Source organism: Anomaloglossus baeobatrachus, chromosome 9 (assembly GCF_048569485.1).
Source record: "Anomaloglossus baeobatrachus isolate aAnoBae1 chromosome 9, aAnoBae1.hap1, whole genome shotgun sequence".
NCBI classification, from domain to species: Eukaryota; Metazoa; Chordata; class Amphibia; order Anura; family Aromobatidae; genus Anomaloglossus; species Anomaloglossus baeobatrachus.
The window spans coordinates 24053647-24076211 of NC_134361.1; the positions used below are offsets into that span (position 1 = coordinate 24053647).

General features: G+C 51.7%; 1 protein-coding gene across 1 annotated transcript in view; it reads right to left on the minus strand.

The window, feature by feature from the left end:
* PRRC2A (proline rich coiled-coil 2A) overlaps positions 1-15520 on the minus strand; it is a 43468-nt gene extending 27948 nt beyond the window's left edge. The window contains exons 1-8 of the mRNA XM_075324790.1: positions 15365-15520; positions 9952-10089; positions 9174-9351; positions 8194-8293; positions 6457-6529; positions 6146-6289; positions 5868-6052; positions 5674-5753 (exon numbers count right to left, since the gene is read on the minus strand). Of these exons, the coding sequence (XP_075180905.1) occupies positions 5674-5753; positions 5868-6052; positions 6146-6289; positions 6457-6529; positions 8194-8293; positions 9174-9351; positions 9952-10063 (872 nt within the window). The 5' untranslated portion in view covers positions 10064-10089; positions 15365-15520. The remainder of the gene's footprint in view (positions 1-5673; positions 5754-5867; positions 6053-6145; positions 6290-6456; positions 6530-8193; positions 8294-9173; positions 9352-9951; positions 10090-15364) is intronic.
* Between the last annotated feature and the right edge of the window lie 7045 nt (positions 15521-22565).

A 22565-nucleotide genomic window follows, 5' to 3' on the forward strand; every position in this document is an offset into this window, starting at 1 on the left:
CTCATGTTAGAGCTGCAAGACAGCCCTCCCCTATGGGAAAGCCACTGCCGCCTGCAGGGCTCTTCTACCTAGGCTGGCGTCCGCCGAAGCATAGGTATGCACCTGATAATGTTTGGTGAAAAAATGTGCAGGCTCGTCCAGGTAGCTGCCTGGCACACCTGTTGAGCCGTAGCCTGGTGTCGTAATGCCCAGGACGCACCTACGGCTCTGGTAGAATGGGCCTTCAGCCCTGAAGGAACCGGAAGCCCCGCAGAACGGTAGTCTTCAAGAATTGGTTCTTTGATCCATCGAGCCATGGTGGCTTTAGAAACCTGCAACCCCTTGCGCGTACCAGCGACAAGGACAAAAAATGCATCAGAGCGGCGCATGGGCGCCGTGCGGGAAATGTAGATTCTGAGTGCTCTCCCCAGAACTAACAACTGTAAATCCTTTTCATACCGGAGAACCGGATGAGAACAAAAGGAAGGTAAGGATATATCCTGATTAAGAAGAAACGCGGATACAACCTTAGGGAGAAACTCCTGAATAGGGCGCAGCACCACCTTGTCCTGGTGGAATACCAGGAAGGGAGCCTTGGATGACAGCGCTGCCAGCTCAGACACTCGCCGAAGCGACATGATCGCAACCAGAAAGGCCACTTTCTGTGACAGGCGCGAAAGGGAAACTTCCCTCAGAGGCTCGAAAGGCGGCTTCCGGAGAGCAACTAGTACCCTGTTCAGATCCCATGGATCTAACGGCCGCTTGTACGGGGGCACAATATGACAAACCCCCTGTAGTAACGTGCGCACCTTAGGAAGACGTGCTAGACGCTTCTGAAAAGAACACGGATAGTGCCGAGACTTGCCCTTAAAGGGAGCCGAGCGACCAACCTCTTTCCCAACCAGATTGCAGGAGGGAAGGCAAAGTAGGCAATGCCGATGGCCAGGGAGACACTCCCTGAGCAGAACACTAAGATAAGAATATCTTCCACGAGTTGTGGTAGATCTTGGCAGACCGCGGCTGGCTAGCCCGTCTCATGGTGGCAATGACGTCGTGCTCACGGTCGACCGACGGTGAGGTGCCACAGATCTCGGTACCACGACCTCCCCGGCCAGTTTGGGGCGACGAGGATGGTGTGGCAGCAATCGGTAGCTGGAACTGTGACCAATCCTGAGCCAAGGCGCCTGTCGCCAGAGCTCTTTGATCGTAAGACCGCGTCATGAAAAATCGGGACCTTGTTGTTGCCGAGAAGCCATGACGTCGACGTCCGTCTTCATCCTGCGGCTACAGATTTCTTGAAAAACAAACGGGTGCAGAGCCCATTCCCCTGCGTCCACGCCCTGGCGACTGAGGAAGTCTGCTTCCTAGTGTTGTACGCCCGGGATATGAACAGCTGATATGGTGTATGCTCTGTCTTCTACCCATAGCAGAATCCGCCGGACCTCTTGGGAGGCTTGTCGACTGCGTAGTCCGCCTTGGTGGTTGGTGTATGCCACCGCTGTGGATAGTCCGACTGAATTCGGATCTATTTGCATTCCAGCCACTGCAGGAAGGCTTGCAGTGCAAGATACACTGCCCAGAGCTCCAGACCACTGAGTTGAAGAGTGGACTCCTCTGAAGACGGTCTTTGACCGTCTGGAAAAGTGACACGTTCCTGTGTAGGGACATCGACTTCCCTCCCATAAGCGAAGAATGTGCTATTGAGGCGGACGCAGATGAAACTGCGTGAAAAAAGCTCGCCTCTGGATGAGGCGCCTCCTTGAAGGAGAGACTGCCCCCTCGTCTGTAGTGAACGCTGTTTGTCCAGCGGAAGCTTCACTATCGCTGAGAGAGTGTGAAAACTCTCCAGGAGATGCCAGCGATTGGGTTCAACCTTGAAAAGTTGAAGACCCACCCGAAACTCTGGGAAGGGTCCAGCGCCATGTTCAGGTTGTGTTGGCATGCTTCTAAAGGAGAGTGCCTTGACCAGTAGATTGCCCAAGTAAAGGATCACAGAGTGACCGTGAGAGCGCGGGACTGCTCCCTCTGCTGCCACGAACTTGGTGAACACCCGTGGGGCTGTCGCCAGCCAAAGGGTATGGCTACGAAACGAAATATTCTCGTCTTTAATAACGAATCGTAGCCAACGCCGGTGCCTCGGAGCAATCGGCACGTGTAGATAAGCATCCTGATGTCTATTGATGTTAGGAAAACTCCTTGAGACAGAGAGGCAATGACGGAGCGGCGTGATGCCATCCGGAACCGCCTGGTTTTCACGTGCTTGTTAAGCAGTATAAATGCCAGAACGGGACGGAAGGAGCCGTCCTATTTTGGCACCACGACCAGGTCGGAGCAAAATGCGTATCTGGTTCCTGAAGAGGAACAGGGATTACCGCTGTTTCCGCCTGCAGAAGAGCCTCGGCTCGGTCGGTGCGGTAGTTTGAAAACAAACTGACTCTCACTCACAGGCCCTTGACCTGCGGTAGGTAAATGCAGCTAAAGCGGGGGAGTCTGCCCCCCCGCGGTTGCGGAGTGAGAGGGCTGAAAATTATGAGGAAAAACACTTTGGTAGCGGGTCCTCCGGCTGCCTTCCCCGGGCGTGATTGAGCCCGCTAGGAATCTATGCCCTTCTGGGCTTTTTGAGTCGTCTTGGATAGTTGAATGATTTCATTCAACCCTTACCAACAGACTATCACTAGATAAAGGCAACCTGGTTAAGCACTTCGTTGGAAGCAGCCTCTGTTCCAATCTCTCAACTACTAGCCTCTGCGTAAAAACACGGAGTTGGCGGGTGCCACTGACGTCCGGCTCGTAGAGTCTCGGACAGCAATAACAGCATGATTCGCCATGCCGACATTGCGAGTTAAAGACGCTGCTGGGACCGAGAGTACCTGTGACAGCGACCCCCTGCGCAATACTAGCTGAAATAGCTTGGAGTGCCTTCACGGCTGCGACTGCCGGAGCAGCCGACCTGCCGATAGCTTCATAGACAGATTGCAACCAGAGGCCAATCTGCCTGTCAATGGCATTTTGAAGTGAAGTCCTATCCACCACTACAACTATAGATCTAGCTGCAAGCATGGAGATTGGGGGATCCACATTTGGATACTGGGTCTAGCGCTTGACCACGTCAGGGGGAGCGACACGTGTCTCATTAATACGGTCGGAGAAACGCTTATCGTGATAAGCGTGTCGTTTCTGGACTGCGTCTCTGGAGTCAGAGTGCTAAACAAGTACTCAATATATAGAGATTTCTCTTGCTGTGAAGCTGACCCCTCCACTGGAGGAGTTGAGGGAGAAATACCCAACCTTTCGTTGATGGACGCAAAAAGATTATTCACTATAGCGTCACCATCCGGTGTATCCGGATTGAGAGCGGTCTCAGGAACAGAGTCCTGAACAGCTACGTCTGCCTCATCGTACAGAGAGTACTCCAGCTGGGACCTTGACCAGTGATGGAGTCGAGGGCTAATGCCAGCGAGCCCGCTTAGGCCATCTGGGACTGTCGACCGTGTCGGATGCCTGCTCTCTGGGATGCCTGGAATCACTCTGGCGCCTTGAGATGCTCCAGATCAGGGCGGCCAGGGTCATTGCAACCATATTGCCCACGGTCTGCTTGGGGTGCAAAGTCTGTAAGATGTCAGTCATAGTCACAGACAATATATCAGCGGAAAAACTGCAACTTCGTCCCTGTCTCTGGACAGAGATCACAGGTGGTTCTTTTGGCCACATATAGCAGAGACCCCGGTTGAGCAATTGCACGCACTGGGGGTCCTGGAACCGTATGACATGCAGTACAAGCGGCATAGAAAGCCCGTGCATTGGCAACTTGTCTTTTTCTGCTGTTGTTGTCTAGCTATCTAAGAGCCTAGCCGAGGATAGCGACCGTACAGTGAATAGTCATACAAGCATGAAGTACAAATAAACACTTCAGCACATGTAGTACACGCAGCATTGAAAACTTGTGGCTTGGCACATTTGCTCTTCTGCTGCTGTTGTCTATTTATCTAGGAGCATGAGACAAGGATAGCGACATACAGTGAATGTATAGCATACAAGCCTGACAGTAAACACTGCAGCCCATGCAATCCAAGCAGCATTGAAAACTTGCGCGTTAGCACCCTAGCCTTTCTGCTGCTGTTGTCTATTTATCCAGGAACATTAGCCAAGGATAGCGACATACAGTGAATGTATAGCATACAAGCATGACAGTAAACACTGCAGCCAATGCAAGTCAAGCAGCATTGAAAACTTGTGCCGTAGCACCATTGCTCTACTGCTGCTTTTGTCTGTTTATCTGGGCGCATTAGCCAAGAATAGCGACATACAGTGAATGTATAGCATAACAATAAACCGTGCAGCACATGCAAGCGAAGCAGCATTGAAAGCTTGTGCCTTAGCACAAATTGCTCTACTGCTGCTGTTGCCCAATCTGACAGTAAACACTGCAGCACATGCAAACGAAGAAGCATTGAAAGCTTGTGCCTCAGCAGCATTGCTTATTTGCTGCTGTTGCCCAGAATAGCGACAGTACAGTACAGTGCATAGCATATCAGCACACAGTCCAAAAGCCCACTTCAGCATTAGTGGTGTCAGTTGCTTACCGCCCGCACAAGAGCGGGTGCGAGGTCGCCCAAAAACCTGTAACTGGTTCCGTTCTCCCAGAGTGGAAACCATAATGGCTGCCGGCTTCTCTTCCCCGTCCTGTGCAGAGGGGCGGGCCGTGGGCGAGCCCCAGCCAAGAGCGGGAACCCGGCGTCTCACTGTGTTCAGTGAGAGGGGGCTGGAGAATGCAAAGCAGACTCCAGCTCCCTGCGCTGAGCTACTGTACAGCGTCCCGCCCCTCCTCTGACTGGCAGGGCTGGGGCGGGAACGAAACGAAAACTAGGCCGCAAAGCCGGGGACTCTAGTAATAAGCGCGGCCGTCCTATGTGCACGGCCGACGCCGAAGTCCCCCGGCGCACCACAAGTCCCAGCCGCGCCACAATGTAAAAAACAATCAGCAGCGGCCGGCGCGGCCGTTTTCAATACATAAATTCACTCAGCAAAGCTGCAGTGAATAATAGCACCAGCGCTCCGCGCTGTTGTCCCCGGCGCACTAACACTCCCAGCAATGCTGGTGTGTGTGTGCGCGCTTGCCCGGGGACACAGAGTACCTTGATGTAGCAGGGCCCTGTCCCTGACGATACTCAGCTCCATATCCAGCAGGTTCTTTTGGGTCTGTGGATGGAGCTCGGTCTCTGTGCCTGGAGACCTGTAAGATCCCACTTCACCCAGAGCCCCTCATGGGGATGGGGAAGGAAAACAGCATGTGGGCTCCGGCCTCTGTACTAGCAATAAGTACCTCAACCTTACAACACCATCCACGGGTGAGAAGGGAGCATGCTGGGGGCCCTATATGGGCCCTCTTTTCTTCCATCCGACATAGTCAGCAGCTGCTGCTGACTAAAATCTGTGGAGCTATGCATGGATGTCTGACCTCCTTCGCACACAAAGCTAAAACTGGAGAACCCGTGATGTCACGGGGGGGTATAGCCAGAAGGGGAGGGGCCTTGCACTTTTTAGTGTAGTGCTTTGTGTGGCCTCCGGAGGCAGTGCTATACCCCAATCGTCTGGGTCTCCCAATAGAGCGCTGAAGAAATAATCATTTGCTTAGTCAATGATGGCGGAAATACAGATTCATCAATGGACAAAAAAAAAGAAGTGTGAAATTACCTGGGAGCCTCCGGGCCATGGAAACGAAACGCTGCTTGTGGCCCATACGGAGGAGGGAACGGCAAGTACGGGGGATACATCTAGAGGAGAAGGAGAAGTGAGAACGTGCGGAGACGGCAGGACGCACCGCGAGAAGAAATCCAGACAATCTGCAGAAAAGCCACAGGAGGAGCGCAACGTCCCGAGATACTCACAAATGGTGTAAGCATCCCCCGAAATGGAGGGAACTGTTGGGGAGCAGGCGGAGGCAGCCCCGGACGGAGGGCCGGCTCGCTGCTGGGGGTGTGCGCCGCTTCGGAGGGAGGCTCGCGGCTCTCACCATCCAGGGAGCCAGGGCCAAGCCCCCCCCTCCCACCCCCGTCCCTCCAGCTGGTCACATCTGCAAAAAACGGAAAGTTTGGACAAGTAAGTACCAACGATAAGTGGCACCAAAATATCAGTAATGGGCTTTATACAGGAGCGGGGGTCTTACTCTGGGGGCGGAGGCTTGGTCCGGGCCCATACGACACAGCGGAGGTGCTCTGGTCGGGCCCACTTTTGTCCTGGTCCCCAGCCGCCTGCAGGGTTGGAAATTCCTCTCGAGAGAATGGCGACAGTCGGCTTGATGCCTTTCCACCTAAACGTAGATGGAAAGAGGAAACCGTCAGCAAGGAAAGTGACGCTCCAACATTCAGTGACATGCATCAAATTTAGGAGGTCTCCTGCCCCTTCACAAGCTGGGGGCTTCTTCACCCACCTCTGCTTTGGTCACAATGTAATAAAATAATACAGCGGTGCTCCTACCATCTCCTTGTGCTCCATGTGTGGTGCTGGCCTGCGCCCAGGTCTTTACCGCGGCGGCGGCCGGTTGGGGGGGCTGCACAAAACAAATGAGAAAAATCAGGAGACGGAAAGGTTATGTACAAACTGAAACACAGAACTGCGCAGTCGGACCGCGGCTGCGCCATCGGATGCTTCCGCTGTCCAGGTCGCCCGACCGCTGCGCCAATCAGCTGAAGCAGAGACTGCGCTGGAGCGGAGCTTTAACGCCAAGTCCCCTGCCCTTGTCTCATACATCTGTACCGCCCCGTGCTCGGCAGCCGAGCCGCTCGGATCCGGACCTTCAGTGGGTGGCTCGAGGGTCTCCGGACCCGGGGGTCCTGCGGTCACTCCAATCAAAAGGGGGGTTGTGGTTTGGGGACGTAGATGTACGGCCGAAGCAGTGTTAAGTTTGTGACGCCACCCACAAGATGTGGTGAAGGTGGACACCACCGCTGCGGTTACGGGGCACCCGGGGGAGATGTTGCGCAGCAAGTTGTTAACCTCTCCGTGGGCAGGGATGGTGGCCCCGTGACCCGTTGGGGGAGTGCTTGGCGGTGCAGGGAGATGGGCGCTGGAGGGCACTGGTGTACTCACTATTAGTAAACACACGAGTCTCTGGTAAACCAAGGTGATGGTGGTCGGTGCCCGGAGCCGGCTGCAGTCTGGTCTGGTGGTCTCTGTCTTTCTCCCGCACCTATTTGTGATGGTGGACTACCTGCGCTTGCAACTCCAGGAGTCTGGCTTGTGGTCGCCTAAGGAGCCCTTTGCCCGCAACCGCTGGCCCGAGCCGTGGCGGTGGCTTTCTATCCCCCTCGTTGGGCTGTTGCCTTCAGTTGGGACTTTGGGTGGGACAGGACCTCTAGTCTTGGCTGCAATCAGTTAATTAGCTAGCCCCCAGTAGCTTCTGGACCTAGCTTCAGGGTCTGAGTACCCCCCGTTGTGCAATGGTTTCCAAGTCGGTTCCCCGGGTCGGTACCAGCGGGCTACAACCCTGTCCCGGTCCACCACGGTTCCACCGAGCTGTCTTCCCGGCTCCTGCAGACGGAGACCACCGTATGCCTCCCAGCCAAAAGGTACCAGGGCTATTACCCCGGCACCTGCTCAAATTGGTTTCTCTCCTCTGCTGGAGCCGCACACCGCTCCAGCCCACCACCTCTCCAACTTGAACACTCAAACTATTCTGTTTTTACTTTCCCGCCCCAGGCTCTCTGAACTCCTCGGTGGGCGTCTTCCAACCGCCTGGTTCCGCCCCCCCGTGTGTCCATCAAGCTCTGAGGGGGGTGACTAGGGTTTATGTGTTTGGCTGTGCGTTACCTATGAGGGACAGATGTAATGCGGGGCTCTATCTGTGACTACCTGGCCCGGCCCTCACACATTCATGCGTCTTCAGCCTTTTCCAGCGGCACTCCGGTCGGTCTCTGGCGATCTGGGACCTGACGGCAGCTCCAGTGTTTCATAGAGCTGGAGGTCAAAACTCTATACAAGTCTATGAGAGCCTCATGCCTTGTTCTGGCTCTCATAGAGTGTGTGATGTAACTTCTGACTTCCGGACAGTCAGAGGTTACAGGTACCGCGGCCGCTCCCTCCACTGCTGCTGCTGCCGTTATACACTCATCCAGCCCCATTATATTCTAATTCCTACAAAGCTAAATCAGCTCCGGCCACTGGGAGGGCAAAGAACCGCTGGGGACGGGGATGAAGAAGCGTCTGCGGCGTTACCTCTTGTGGAACTGGGGGACGCTTCGACTGGTTTGATGCAGGCGTCTGTGAAACCGGCGGTGGCTGCGACTCCGGCTGCGGTGCTGGAGAGACATCGGTACTGAGGGAAGAGAGAAAGCAGTGAGGACAGAGTAGAACCGCCGCTCTGCCATAAAGCACAACGCTGCAGCCGCTCCGCCATAAAGCGGAACGCTGCGGCCGCTCCGCCATAAAGCGGAACGCTGCGGCCGCTCCGCCATAAAGCCGAACGCTGCGGCCGCTCCGCCATAAAGCCGAACGCTGCGGCCGCTCCGCCATAAAGCCGAACGCTGCGGCCGCTCCGCCATAAAGCCAAACGCTGCGGCCGCTCCGCCATAAAGCAGAACGCTGCGGCCGCTCCGCCATAAAGCAGAACGCTGCGGCCGCTCCGCCATAAAGCAGAACGCTGCGGCCGCTCCGCCATAAAGCAGAACGCTGCGGCCGCTTCGCCATAAAGCAGAACGCTGCGGCCGCTCCGCCATAATGCAGAACGCTGCGGCCGCTCCGCCATAAAGCAGAACGTTGCGGCCGCTCCGCCATAAAGCACAACGCTGCGGCCGCTCCGCCATAAAGCACAACGCTGCGGCCGCTCCGCCATAAAGCACAACGCTGCGGCCGCTCCGCCATAAAGCACAACGCTGCGGCCGCTCCGCCATAAAGCACAACGCTGCGGCCGCTCCGCCATAAAGCACAACGCTGCGGCCGCTCCGCCATAAAGCACAACGCTGCGGCCGCTCCGCCATAAAGCAGAAAAGAAAACACAGCTCCGCTGCAGATACAGCATCATGAATAACGGTCTACACAGAACGAATCCAGATTCCCTCCGGCCCGTTAATCTATTAGGGCGTCTCCTGGACTCGGCACGGCCATCTGAGCCGCCAGCAGAGGAGCACATTAGTCCCCGCAATTTACCCCAGGTCACATTTATCTTGGCTACGCTGGCGTCACAGCTGCTTCCTCACCTCTTTGGCTCGGGTGTATCCTGCTTGCTTGCCCATCCTGATCCGTCTTTGGGAACTAGTGAGACGTTTGGGTCATTCCCTTTGTTTTCTGCTTTCAGGCTTGGTAGGTTGGCTGGGGGGGGCATGCGCCTGGCAATGGCAACTTTACCGAGACTCTGCAGGCCATGGCGGGCTGTGACTGTGGAAGAGAGGACGCATTATCCAGTGTCTGTACGGCTACATCACCCCACAGTAAGAGCCGCGCGCCCCACATCACCCCACAGTAAGAGCCGCGCGCCCCACATCACCCCACAGTAAGAGCCGCGCGCCCCACATCACCCCACAGTAAGAGCCGCGCGCCTCACATCACCCCACAGTAAGAGCCGCGCGCCTCACATCACCCCACAGTAAGAGCCGCGCGCCTCACATCAACCCACAGTAAGAGCCACGCGCCTCACATCACCCCACAGTAAGAGCCGCGCGCCCCACATCACCCCACAGTAAGAGCCGCGCGCCCCACATCACCCCACAGTAAGAGCCGCGCGCCCCACATCACCCCACAGTAAGAGCCGCGCGCCTCACATCACCCCACAGTAAGAGCCGCGCGCCTCACATCACCCCACAGTAAGAGCCACGCGCCTCACATCACCCCACAGTAAGAGCCGCGCGCCCCACATCACCCCACAGTAAGAGCCGCGCGCCTCACATCACCCCACAGTAAGAGCCGCGCGCCTCACATCACCACACAGTAAGAGCCGCGCGCCCCACATCACCACACAGTAAGAGCCGCGCGCCTCACCTGCTGGTTTCTGCACCTCTAAGGACTTGCCCTTGTATGTATCAAACAGGTTGAGGGACGAGTACTTCTTGCCATCCTTCCCTTTTGCAGTCTGCCCCGGCCGCTCTGACATTGCGGGGGAAGCTCATTGAGTACGATCTGAAAAGATTAAAATCCCTTATTAAATATGCAACGTGCAGCAGCGTCCGACCGGAGCGTCTGCGGGGCGGGGGGGGGGGGGGGCAGCATCATCCGACCGGAGCGTCTGCGGGGCGGGGGGGCAGCATCATCCAACCGGAGCGTCTGCGGGGCGGGGGGGAGGGGGCAGCGTCGTCCGACCGGAGCGTCTGCGGGGCGGGGGGGAGGGGGCAGCGTCGTCCGACCGGAGCATCTGTGGGGCGGGGCAGGGTTGTCCGACCGGAGTGTCTGTGGGACGGGGGGAGGGGCAGCGTCCGACCGCGGAGCGTCTGTAGGGCGGCGTCACCGGAGCGTCTGTGGAGCGGGGGGCATCGTCGTCCGGCCGGAGCGTCTGCGGGGCAGGGGGCAGCGCCAGACAGAGGGCAGTGTACGACCAGAGCGTCTGCGAGGCGGGTGCAGCGGCAGACGGGGGGGCCGGGCGAACCCCAGGCACAGATCTGTACACAGCCCCCCAATGCTCTGTTACATGGTAACAGCTGGTATCAGGGTCCTCTGTTTCCAGGGGGTGTCCTTGTGCATCCACAGGACACAATATACAGGGGGGACCCAACACAGATCATAAACGCAACCCCAAACATTAATCCATAGTCAAAGGCAGGTGCTCGGGACCGTCCTGGATCCGGGATCTGGACCTGCGGCACTGCAAGTAACTACGACTCCCGGGGTTGTCAGGCCATGCTGGGAGCTGTAGTGCTGCACTTCGCCGATCCTGCGCTTGGAGTTAAAGGATTATTCTCAACAGTGAAAGTCCCCATCAGAACGAGGATTTACAGTTTGTTGGGAGCCGAAATGCCGAGACCAGCGCGGTCCCAAGAACGGCGGGGGCCTCAGCGCTAATTCACAGCCTGGGGGGCGGAAAAAGCCATGTCATGAAAGCGGCTATTGGTGACAGTCCCACAGATCGGGATTGTAGTGGGGGTGTGTGTGTGTGTGTGTGTGTGTGTGGTGGGGGGGGGGGGGGGTGTCTCGGAACCGCAGCCTCGGAATTGGAGGGGTCTTGGGGGTGGATGGTTGTCTCAGAGCCGCTTCCTTGAGATTGAGGGGTCTTGGGGGTGGATGGTTGTCTCAGAGCCGCTTCCTTGAGATTGAGGGGTCTTGGGGGTGGATGGTTGTCGTCCTTGGGGCTGGAATGCTTCAGATCCGGGTCTTCAGGATTGGGGGTCTCGGTGGTTGGAGATGTTCCCTTCTGCCTGGACCCCCGGTTCAGAGCCGGTCCCGTCTGAGCCGGCAGCGCAGGTTTATTGGTGCCGCTCTCCTGTTTTATCCTGGTCACTATTCACATGAGACGATGTGAACGCAGCACAATGTGGTCACTGCCCATAAACGTGCCGCCATCTGCTGCCTCGGGGCCACTTGGCAGCCTCGCTTTGTGGGATCACAGAATAATGTGTGTTGCTGTCCTTCGTGTGAGAGCGCTCATGTAGCCCCCCCAGCCTCGCGCCGGCCTCTCCTCGGCTCCTCCTTTGATTTCCCCTTCACCTGTATTGCAATGTGCTGGGTGCAGTGATGGGGGCTCGGGTGCAGCAGGTCGGACGCTCGGAGGGGCTCGAGGCGAGTAACGAGCATTACAGAGTCACTGATTGGGCAGTCCGGTCCTCCGTCCGCATACAGCCAGCCTTACAGAGAGCAGCTAAGGGGGAGGGAGGGCAGGCTTCCTTTTTGGGGGATGCACTACATCTAAAAACATTGCTTTGCCCCCAGTTGTGCCCATCTCTCCCTGGGGCGCTGGCTCCCATCATGCAGTGCAGCGAGCCTGGGCTTCACAGTCATTTCACAGATGATCCATCCGAGCACACGCGATCCTGGGCCGATGCCCCGCGAGGGCTCGAGCGCCCCCGATGCCCCGCGAGGGCCTGAGCGCCCCCGATGCCCCGCGAGGGCCTGAGCGCCCCCGATGCCCCGAGCACCCCCCGATGCCCCGCGAGGGCCCGAGCGCCCCCGATGCCCCGCGAGGGCCCGAGCGCCCCCGATGCCCCGCGAGGGCCCGAGCGCCCCCGATGCCCCGCGAGCAGCCCGATGATAAAGACAGTGTGAACGCGTCCTTAAGGCTCTGTGCGCACGTTGCGTAATTTCATGCATTTACGCAGCGTATTAAACTGCAGCGTACATGCACGCGTTCTGCGTCCCCAGCAAAGTCTATGAGAATGACGCAAATTCCACGCGCGCGCTGCTTTTTTTAAACACAGCGTTTTGGATGCATTTTCAAACGCACGCGCAGTGATAAAACGCTGCAGTTTATTTGTCACGCCAGAACGCAACATGTGCACAAGGCCTAAATCCCTAAACTGTACGCAACAGGGACGAGATGGAATAATACAACAGTAACTGGAGACGGCTGAACGTGTCCTCGTCGGGGGAGCAGTGAACCCCCAAAGAAGTACCGGCTCCCCCCGCAGGCCAGATACTGGAAAACACTGCTCTGCAGGAAGCAAGCAACACCGGCCATCTCCGGATTCACAGTCACCAATAATAGTGCAAACCCGACTGCGGGAGGATAGAGGGGAGCGAAAAGATTCCCCAACATCACAGGGGGCGAGCAATGGCCAAAATGCACACCCCTATATTAGGAGGCAGTGTACCATGGGGCCCCGTGTTTGTGGACGGAGGAGGGCCCACGTCACTATTGGACGGTGGTTTTGGAGGGGGTGGGGGGCACATCACCGGACGGTGGTTTGGGGAGGGTGGGCCCACATCAGTAGACTGTGGTTTTGGGGGGGGGGGGGGACTGTGTCAGTGGACAGTGGGTTTTTTTTGGGGGGGGGACCATGTCTGTGGACGGTGGTTTTAATGGGGGGGGGAACTGTGTCAGTGGTTTTTTTTGGGAGGGACCATGCCTGTGGACAGTCTTTGGGGCCACGTCAGTGGACGGTGGTTTGGGGAAGGCCCATGTCAATAGGCGATAGTTTGGGGGGGGCATGTTCTTTTGTATACAGCGGCTCCCTTTCTAAACGGATTCTCCCCCTAGAGGTGGAATATGTTGTTGGTGACCCCTCCTCAGGGGTCTGCGCAGGCAGGTTGTGCAGCCCCCACCCATCAGCGGTGTACACAGCAGCACAGCGCCATGCACCTTGTAGTGGCCGTCTCCAGGTACTGCAGCTCATCACAGTGTAGATGACCCGAGCCACGGCCCCCGGTACATCCGCCACCCGGGGGGCTTCAACATCTGTATAAATGATCCTTCTCCCAATATAAGGAGTCTGGGGAGCGAGGGTCCGGACCTCAGTCAGGGTGACCCCTCCCCCCACAGGGCCGGAGCCTCAGAGTTTACCTATTATTCTACTGCTGAGGTCCAAAGTCACATATCAACCGGCCAATCGCAAAAGGAGGGAATTCTGGATCACAAACCCCTCACTGACACTCAGCACTGACTGATTGGCTGCAGCGGTCACTTTTTTTTAATTTTTTGCTCATGACGTCTAATCACATTTTTGCTGCAGTTTCTGAACATGATAAAGAGGACTGCGGAGAGCGGGGGCAGGTGGTGGAGGGACGGGGGCGGAGCAGGACGGGCCCTTAGCCTCCAAGCCACACCCCCTGTGGACGGAGTTAGAAAGACGCTAACTTTCTACGTTGCGTCCTTCGCAGATTTCAGCAGTTCCCCCCCAAGATCTTGACACTTGTACAACGGCCACAGAGACATTTCCAGGAGGAATAACAGAGGAACGGCAGAATCTAGTGTAAAAGAGGCTCTAACGGTTGTTTCATGGGAAATACATGTCACACACATATTAACAGAGGCAGGACGGACCCTCTTTAATGAAGACCCCTGCTTAGAGTGAGGGAATATATGAGCAGGAGGGACGGACCCTTATCAATGAAGACCACCGGTCAGAGCGAGGGAATATATCATTAGGAGGGACAGACACTTCTTAATAAAGACCCCCCCATCAGAGCGAGGGTATATATGAGCAGGAGGGACAGACTCTCCTTAATGAAGACCCCCGGTCACAGCAAGGGAATATATGAGCAGGAAGGACAGACTCTCCTTAATGAAGACCCCCGGTCACAGCAAGGGAATATATGAGCGGGAGGGACGGACCCTCTGTAATGAAGACCCCCCCCCCATCAGAGCGAGGGCACATATGAGCAGGAAGGACAGACTCTCCTTAATGAAGACCCCCGGTCAGAGCGAGGGCACATATGAGCGGGCGGGATGGACCCTGTTTAATGAAGACCCCCCTATGAGAGCGAGGCCACATGAGCAGGAAGGACAGACCCTTCTTAATGAAGATCCCCGGTCACAGCGAGGGAATATATGAGCGGGCGGGATGGACCCTCTTTAATGAAGACCCCCAGTCACAGCAAGGGAATATATGAGCGGGAGGGACGGACCCTCTGTAATGAAGATCCCCCCCCATCAAAGCAAGGCCACAAATGAGCAGGAAGGATGGACCCAAAGACGAACCTTTCCCCCCTCGGTCACAGCGAGGGAACATATGAGCGAGCGGGACAGACCCTCTTTAATGAAGACCCCTGGTCAGAGCGAGGGAACATATGAGCGAGCGGGACAGACCCTCTTTAATGAAGACCCCCGGTCAGAGCGAGGGCCGGTTTCCCTTCATCACCCCCAGATCTCATTACTCTATTGATGTCCCTCTGTTATCCCTCCTGGAAAAACCAAATCAGACAAGGGGGCGTGATCACTGCCTAGTCAAGGAGGCGTGTCTACGATGCTGTCCAATGAGAACGGTGAAACACCCATTCTGCAACAATGCATTTCCAGGAGGGATAACTGAGGGATGGCGGTTCTTTAAAACAGGAAAACACCCAGACGGGGGCTGACACATCACTGGCTGACACCAGGGACCAATAGCGGGAGGCAAGACTGTAATTAATCCATAAACCAACAGACTGGAAAGGGCAGAAATAACGAAATCTCCACTGGCTGCAACAGAGCATCACAGTGGCTGCTACCAGAAAGCAACAGAGCATCCCACTGGTTGCTACCAAATAGCAACAGAGCATCAATATGGAAGAAGAGAAGGGAAAACAGCAACGTGCCGTAAAGCGAGCCGCTGCCGTTATTCGTCAGTGACCCGGGGGGGTGGGGGCGTCACCATGGCAGGAAATGGCCGGGTACCAGTGATGGAGAGGATGGGGAGGTCAGGGAGCCGGGACAAGGATGCAGGTGACGGGCGGAAAACAAAATGGCGACACTACGTCTCGTACGACTACAAACAGCAGCAGCGGCCCGGGCGGAGGCCATCACTGCCGCGACCCCGGACCCCATACCCACCTGGGCTCGACGCGCCGGGTGAGGGGGTTCCGATGAGCGGGTGTTCGGGATGGGGACAGGCAGCCGGGAGGAGGATGGCGGCGGATTGTCTTTTCCCCCCCTGTTTGCCTTGTAGCTTGATGGGGGAGGGGGACTAATGACAAGATGGAGGAAGGAGGCACGCAGACCGTTGATGGCGACGTCACAAACATCCCAGAGCTTCTGATTGGTCGAGGGCGGAATTAGAGCAAAACCTAGCGGCGATTGGTCAAAAACCAAAGGCAGGGCTAGAAGGCGAATTACTCGTAAGCCAATAGCATAACGGCTAGTCTCTTCTCGACCAATCAGCATTATTGTTGTCATTAAACGTGTTAGTGCTCACAACGAGGTATGAAACGCAAATTAAAAGCCTTGTCTGCGGTGAGGCTGTTTCGGCCATGTTTGTTTTCCCCTCTCCTATGATATATAAGCTGGAGGATGGGCACTGGGCAGAGCATTGTGGTACTCATGTACAGGCATCTTGTTATCTGTCTGCAATGTATGGGCTCAGCTGCTGCAGAGCCTCTTTTTGCAAATGTGGGACTGAAAAGTGAGTGTTGAGAAACCTCCAGAGAATAAAACGTCACCTCCCTGCTCTCTGGCCGCGTCTTGTGCGTTTTCGTTCTATTGCTCCCTGTTATCAGCCGTTTTCCACCACAGACGTTACTTTAGTGTTACATTGTACCGGTCATTTACCATACAACCAATCCGAGTGCAGAAAAATGGGGGAAAGAGGGGTCTGGCTTCTGTCTGATGGGTTTTGTTTTTTTACGGTGTCAGGGCCGGACTGGGACCAAAAAGCAGCGGCAGCACCAAAGCCCCCCCGGCCCCCCACTATAACGCCCCTCAGCCCCGAGCAGGGGATCCTCACTTCTCATGTCCCCACCACTCACTGAAAGGACTCAGAAGAGCCGCATGTGACTAGTGTGTGATCCACCACAGAGCCATTTACGTGGTGCTCCCCAAAGCTACCTTTCTCAGGATTGGGGGGTCTCAGCAGTCAGAACACCTACAGAATGTATATACAGCAGTCGAAGTGTCACCCATATAATGTATATACAGCAGTCGCAGTATTACCTGTATGATGTATTTAGACTGCTGTATCTACATTCTGTAGGTGATACTGTGACTGCTGTATATACATTCTCTAGGTGACTGCTGTATATAAATTCTGTAGTTGATACTGTGACTGCTGTATATACATTCTCTAGGTGATACTGTGACTGCTGTATATACATTCTGTAGGTGATACTGTGACTGCTGTATATACATTCTCTAGGTGATACTGTGACTGCTGTATATACATTCTGTAGGTGACACTGTGACTGCTGTATATACATTCTGCAGGTGATACTGTGACTGCTGAATATACATTCTGTAGGTGATACTGTGAATGCTGTATATACATTCTGCAGGTGATACTGTGACTGCTGAATATACATTCTGTAGGTGATACTGTGAATGCTGTATATACATTCTGCAGGTGATACTGTGACTGCTGTATATACATTCTGTAGGTGATACTGTGACTGCTGTATATACATTCTGTAGGTGATACTGTGACTGCTGTATATACATTCTGTAGGTGATACTGTGACTGCTGTATATACATTCTGTAGGTGATACTGTGACTGCTGTATATACATTCTCTAGGTGACTGCTGTATATAAATTCTGTAGTTGATACTGTGACTGCTGTATATACATTCTGTAGGTGATACTGTGACTGCTGTATATACATTCTCTAGGTGATACTGTGACTGCTGTATATACATTCTGTAGGTGATACTGTGACTGCTGTATATACATTCTGCAGGTGATACTGTGACTGCTGAATATACATTCTGTAGGTGATACTGTGAATGCTGTATATACATTCTGCAGGTGATACTGTGACTGCTGTATATACATTCTGTAGGTGATACTGTGACTGCTGTATATACATTTGTCACGCTCCCCGGGTCCCATCGCCGCCTGTCACTCACCGCTCCGGTCTCCGGTTCTCCTGCCCACGACGGTCCCTCTCACTCCCCCTCCTGTACGTCCTCTGTGCCCTCCGTCAGCTGGTCCCGGCGTCCCCCTGCAACCCCGGACGCTCCTTCTGGCTCCCCTGCATCTCCTTCGTCTTCCCCGCCGCTTCCTGCTCTGGTGTCCGGCACTCGGGCCTCGCGCATTCGCATTAGGCCACCTCTGGTGGGGTGACCAGACAGTCCCTGTATAGGGGTTAGCTCTTGGTTGCCCCTCTGGGGGAGTCCGGTGCACGGTCCCGTGAATCCACCTCCAGGATGTTACAACATTCTGTAGGTGATACTGTGACTGCTGTATATACATTCTGTAGGTGATACTGTGACTGCTGTATATAGATTCTGTAGGTGATACTGTGACTGCTGTATTCACATTCTATAGGTGATACTGTGACTGCTGTATACACATTCTGTAGGTGATACTGTGACTGGTGTATACACATTCTGTAGGTGATATTGTGGCTGCTGTATGTACATTACATAAGTGATACTGTGACTGCTGCATATACATTCTGTAGGTGATACTGTGACTGCTGTATATACATTCTGTAGGTGATACTGTGACTGCTGTATATACATTCTGTAGGTGATACTGTGACTGCTGTATATACATTCTGTAGCTGATACTGTGACTGCTGTATATACATTTTGTAGGTGATACTGTGACTGCTGGATATACATTCTGTAGGTGATACTGTGACTGCTATATATACATTCTGTAGGTGATACTTTGACTGCTGTATATACATTCTGTAGGTGATACTGTGTCTGCTGTATATACATTCTGTAGGTGATACTGTGTCTGCTATATATACATTCTGTAGGTGATACTGTGACTGCTGTATATACATTCTGTAGGCGATACTGTGACTGCTGTATATACATTACATAGGTGATACTGTGACTGCTGTATATACATTCTGTAGGTGATATTGTGACTGCTGTATACACATTCTGTAGGTGATACTGTGACTGCTGTATACACATTCTGTAGGTGATACTGTGACTGCTGTATACACATTCTGTAGGTGATACTGTGACTGCTGTATACACATTCTGTAGGTGATACTGTGACTGCTGTATATACATTCTGTAGGTGATATTGTGACTGCTGTATACACATTCTGTAGGTGATACTGTGACTGCTGTATACACATTCTGTAGGTGATACTGTGACTGCTGTATATACATTACATAGGTGATACTGTGACTGCTGGATATACATTCTGTAGGTGATACTGTGACTGCTGTATATACATTCTACAGGTGATACTGTGACTGCTGTATATACATTCTGTAGGTGATATTGTGACTGCAGTATACACATTCTGTAGGTGATACTGTGACTGCTGTATACACATTCTGTAGGTGATACTGTGACTGCTGTATATACATTACATAGGTGATGCTGCCAACAATTACAGAATAACCTACTTAGTGTACATACAGCAGTCTATATACATTATATAGGTGATACTATGACTGCTGTATGTAAATAAAAAGTGTGTCAGTGTGATCGATCCCAAACTTGTATTGTTTTGAGGGGTTTTCTTTGTAAATTTTATTGGTTAGAAAATTTCTGAACTTCATGAAATAAAAGTAAAAATTTAAAAATAGTTTTGTGTCTCCCTTTTCTGAGAGCAGTGACTTGTTACTTCTCGGTGTTTGGCGCCGTGCGAGGACTTGGTGTAAGGGCCGCACTCGCACACCTTTACCCTTTTGGGGAATCTTCGGCTTTTGATTGGATTGGGTTTTCTTGCATTTTGGATGTAACAAAAAACCCTTCAGCTCCAACTTTTGGATTATACTAGAACAGGATAATTGCCGCAGCTACCCACCCACAGGCATCAGCCGTAACGCTCAAAACAGAAAACGGACAGGGATCCTCCACGTGCGCTGGCAGCGAGGTGCGCGTCCCGTAAGGTAAAAGTCCCTGAGCAGAATCCAATTCAGAGAAAGGACGGCACTCACCGGAATCCAGCCAAAGAATTGACTTATAAAGGTGCAATAAAACAGCAGGAGCAGAGCTGACAGCAGGAGCAGAGCTGACAGCAGGAGCAGAGCTGACAGCAGCTCCCTCTCACGGACGATGGACGTTTCGCATATGGATACGCTTCTTCGGGTCCATATAATATATAATAAAAATGTGAAATAGATCCCTCTGTGTGTAATGACTCTATAATATATAGGAATAGATCCCTCTGTGTATAAAGACTCTATAATATATAGGAATAGATCCCTCTGTGTGTAATGACTCTATATAATATATAGGAATAGATCTCTCTGTGTGTAATGACTCTATATAATATATAGCAATAGATCCTTCTGTGTGTAATGACTCTATATAATATATAGGAATAGCTCCCTCTGTGTGTAATGACTATTTAATATATAGGAATATATCCCTCTGTGTGTAATGACTCTATATAATATGTAGGAATAGATCCCTCTCTGTGTAATGACTCTATATAATATATAGGAATAGATCCCTCTGTGTGTAATGACTCTATATAATATGTAGGAATAGATCCCTCTGTGTGTAATGACTCTATATAATATATAGGAATAGATCCCTCTCTGTGTAATGACTCTATATAATATATAGGAATAGATCCCTCTGTGTGTAATGACTCTATATAATATATAGGAATAGATCCCTCTGTGTGTAATGACTCTATATAATATATAGGAATAGATCCCTCTGTGTGTAATGACACTATATAATATATAGGAATAGATCCCTCTGTGTGTAATGACACTATATAATATATAGGAATAGATCTCTCTATGTAATGACACTATATAATATATAGGAATAGATCCCTCTGTGTGTAATGACTCTATATAATATATAGGAATAGATCTCTCTGTATGTAATGACTCTATATAATATATAGGAATAGATCCCTCTGTGTGTAATGACTCTATATAATATATAGGAATAGATCCCTCTGTGTGTAATGACTCTATATAATATATAGGAATAGATCCCTCTGTGTGTAATGACTCTATATAATATATAGGAATAGGTCCCTCTGTGTGTACTGACTCTATAAAATATATAGAAATAGATCCCTGTGTGTAATGACTCTATATACTGTAATATGTAGGAATAGATCCCTCTGTGTGTAATGACTCTATATAATATAAAGGAATAGATCCCTCTGTGTGTAATGACTCTATATAATATATAGGAATAGATCCCTCTGTGTGTAATGACTATATAATATATAGGAATAGAACCCTCTGTGTGTAATGACTCTATATAATATAAAGGAATAGATCCCTCTGTGTGTAATGACTCTATATAATATATAGGAATAGATCCCTCTGTGTGTAATGACTATATAATATATAGGATATAATAATATATAGTAAAGTGACTCACCACATAGAACAAGGTAAAGGCTGTGAGACTGAGAACATGGAGTTATATGTGCGTGTGTGTGTGTATATATATATATATATATATATATATATACATATATACACCACGTGTGGGAAAAATGCTGCAAAGTCAGAAGGTTAAAAAAATACACACGATGGTTTATTTTTTATAAATTAACAAAATGCAAAGTGAATCAACGGCAGACATTTTTTAATAAGACTTGATTGCAAAAATGACTTCTTTTTTTAGTGTGTAAGTAATATAAAGAAAGAGCTCACTGACTGATTCTCAGTTAACTCATATACAACAAAGAGCTTATAGAAGACAAACGGCGCAAGATATTTGAAGAAGCCTAACTGCAAAAATGATTATTTAGCCAAAAATAACTATCCAGAACGTTAAACCCCTGCCTAATATTGTGTAGGTCCTTTGCGCCATCAAAACAGCAGCTCTGAAGGTGTCCTACAGGAGTCAAATTTCAAGGGCTGTATCACCCATCAGTTGTCGTTTCTTGTTCCACTTTTGGGGGGCACTTACCATTATGTATAGGGGGTAGTGTGAGAAAATAATACCGAAACAGCGCCACCCTTGTCCTCAGGCTGCATCCGGTATTGCAGCTCTACCTCACTCATTGCCACTCACCATTAATTGGGGGAAAGAAGAAGCAGCGACTGTTTTTTAGCCTCAGCCAATCTAATCAGTACCTGGTCGGACCGCACAGAGAACCTTTTGATCGGATCCCTTTGCAAATCAAGGACCGTACATAATCCGGTATTTTTTTCTGCAACCATAAAAAGCCACTGCTCATTTCCAGACAGGGACTGGTTTGTCAATATAAAAATATTTAGCATTTTTGGAATTTTTAATATTTTTTTCATGGCTTGGAAAGCGAAGAACAACACATTTAGCAAGGCACGCTATTCCTCTCCTCACCACAGGGTGGCAGCAAAGAGTCAGAGGTCTGGCCATCCAGCTATATTAACCCCTTCACAATGCAGGCAAGTTTTCCATAAAAGACAATGGTTATTAATTTTATTTTTTAATTGACTAATGAGGCTTTTTTTAAAGGAGAAATTAGCATTTTTTTTTTGCACCATTTAGGTAACAATTTATTTTACATTAGTTTGCAGTAATGGGAGAACTTGGTCCGTTATTGATACAGCAGAATAGAGAGTGCAGCTCTGCAGTATAATACAGGACATAACTCGGGATCAGTACAGGATCAGTCATGTAATGTATGTACACAGTGACTGCACCACCAGAATAGTGAGTGCAGCTCTGGAGTATAATACAGGCGGTAACTCAGGATCAGTCATGTAATGTATGTACACAGTGACTGCACCAGCAGAATAGTGAGGGCAGCTCTGGAGTATAATACAGGGTGTAACTCAGGATCAGTAATGTAATGTATGTACACAGTGACTGCACCAGCAGAATAGTGAGTGCAGCTCTGGAGTATAATACAGGAGGTAACTCAGGATCAGTCATGTAATGTATGTACACAGTGACTGCACCAGCAGAATAGTGAGTGCAGCTCTGGAGTATAATTACAGGAGGTAACTCAGGATCAGTAATGTAATGTTTGTACACAGTGACTGCACCAGCAGAATAGTGAGTGCAGCTCTGGAGTATAATACAGAATGTAACTGCGGATCAGTACAGGATCAGTAATGTATGTACACAGTGACTGCTCCAGCAGAATAGTGAGTGCAGCTCTGGAGTATAATACAGGAGGTAACTTAGGATCAGTAATGTAATGTATATACATAGTG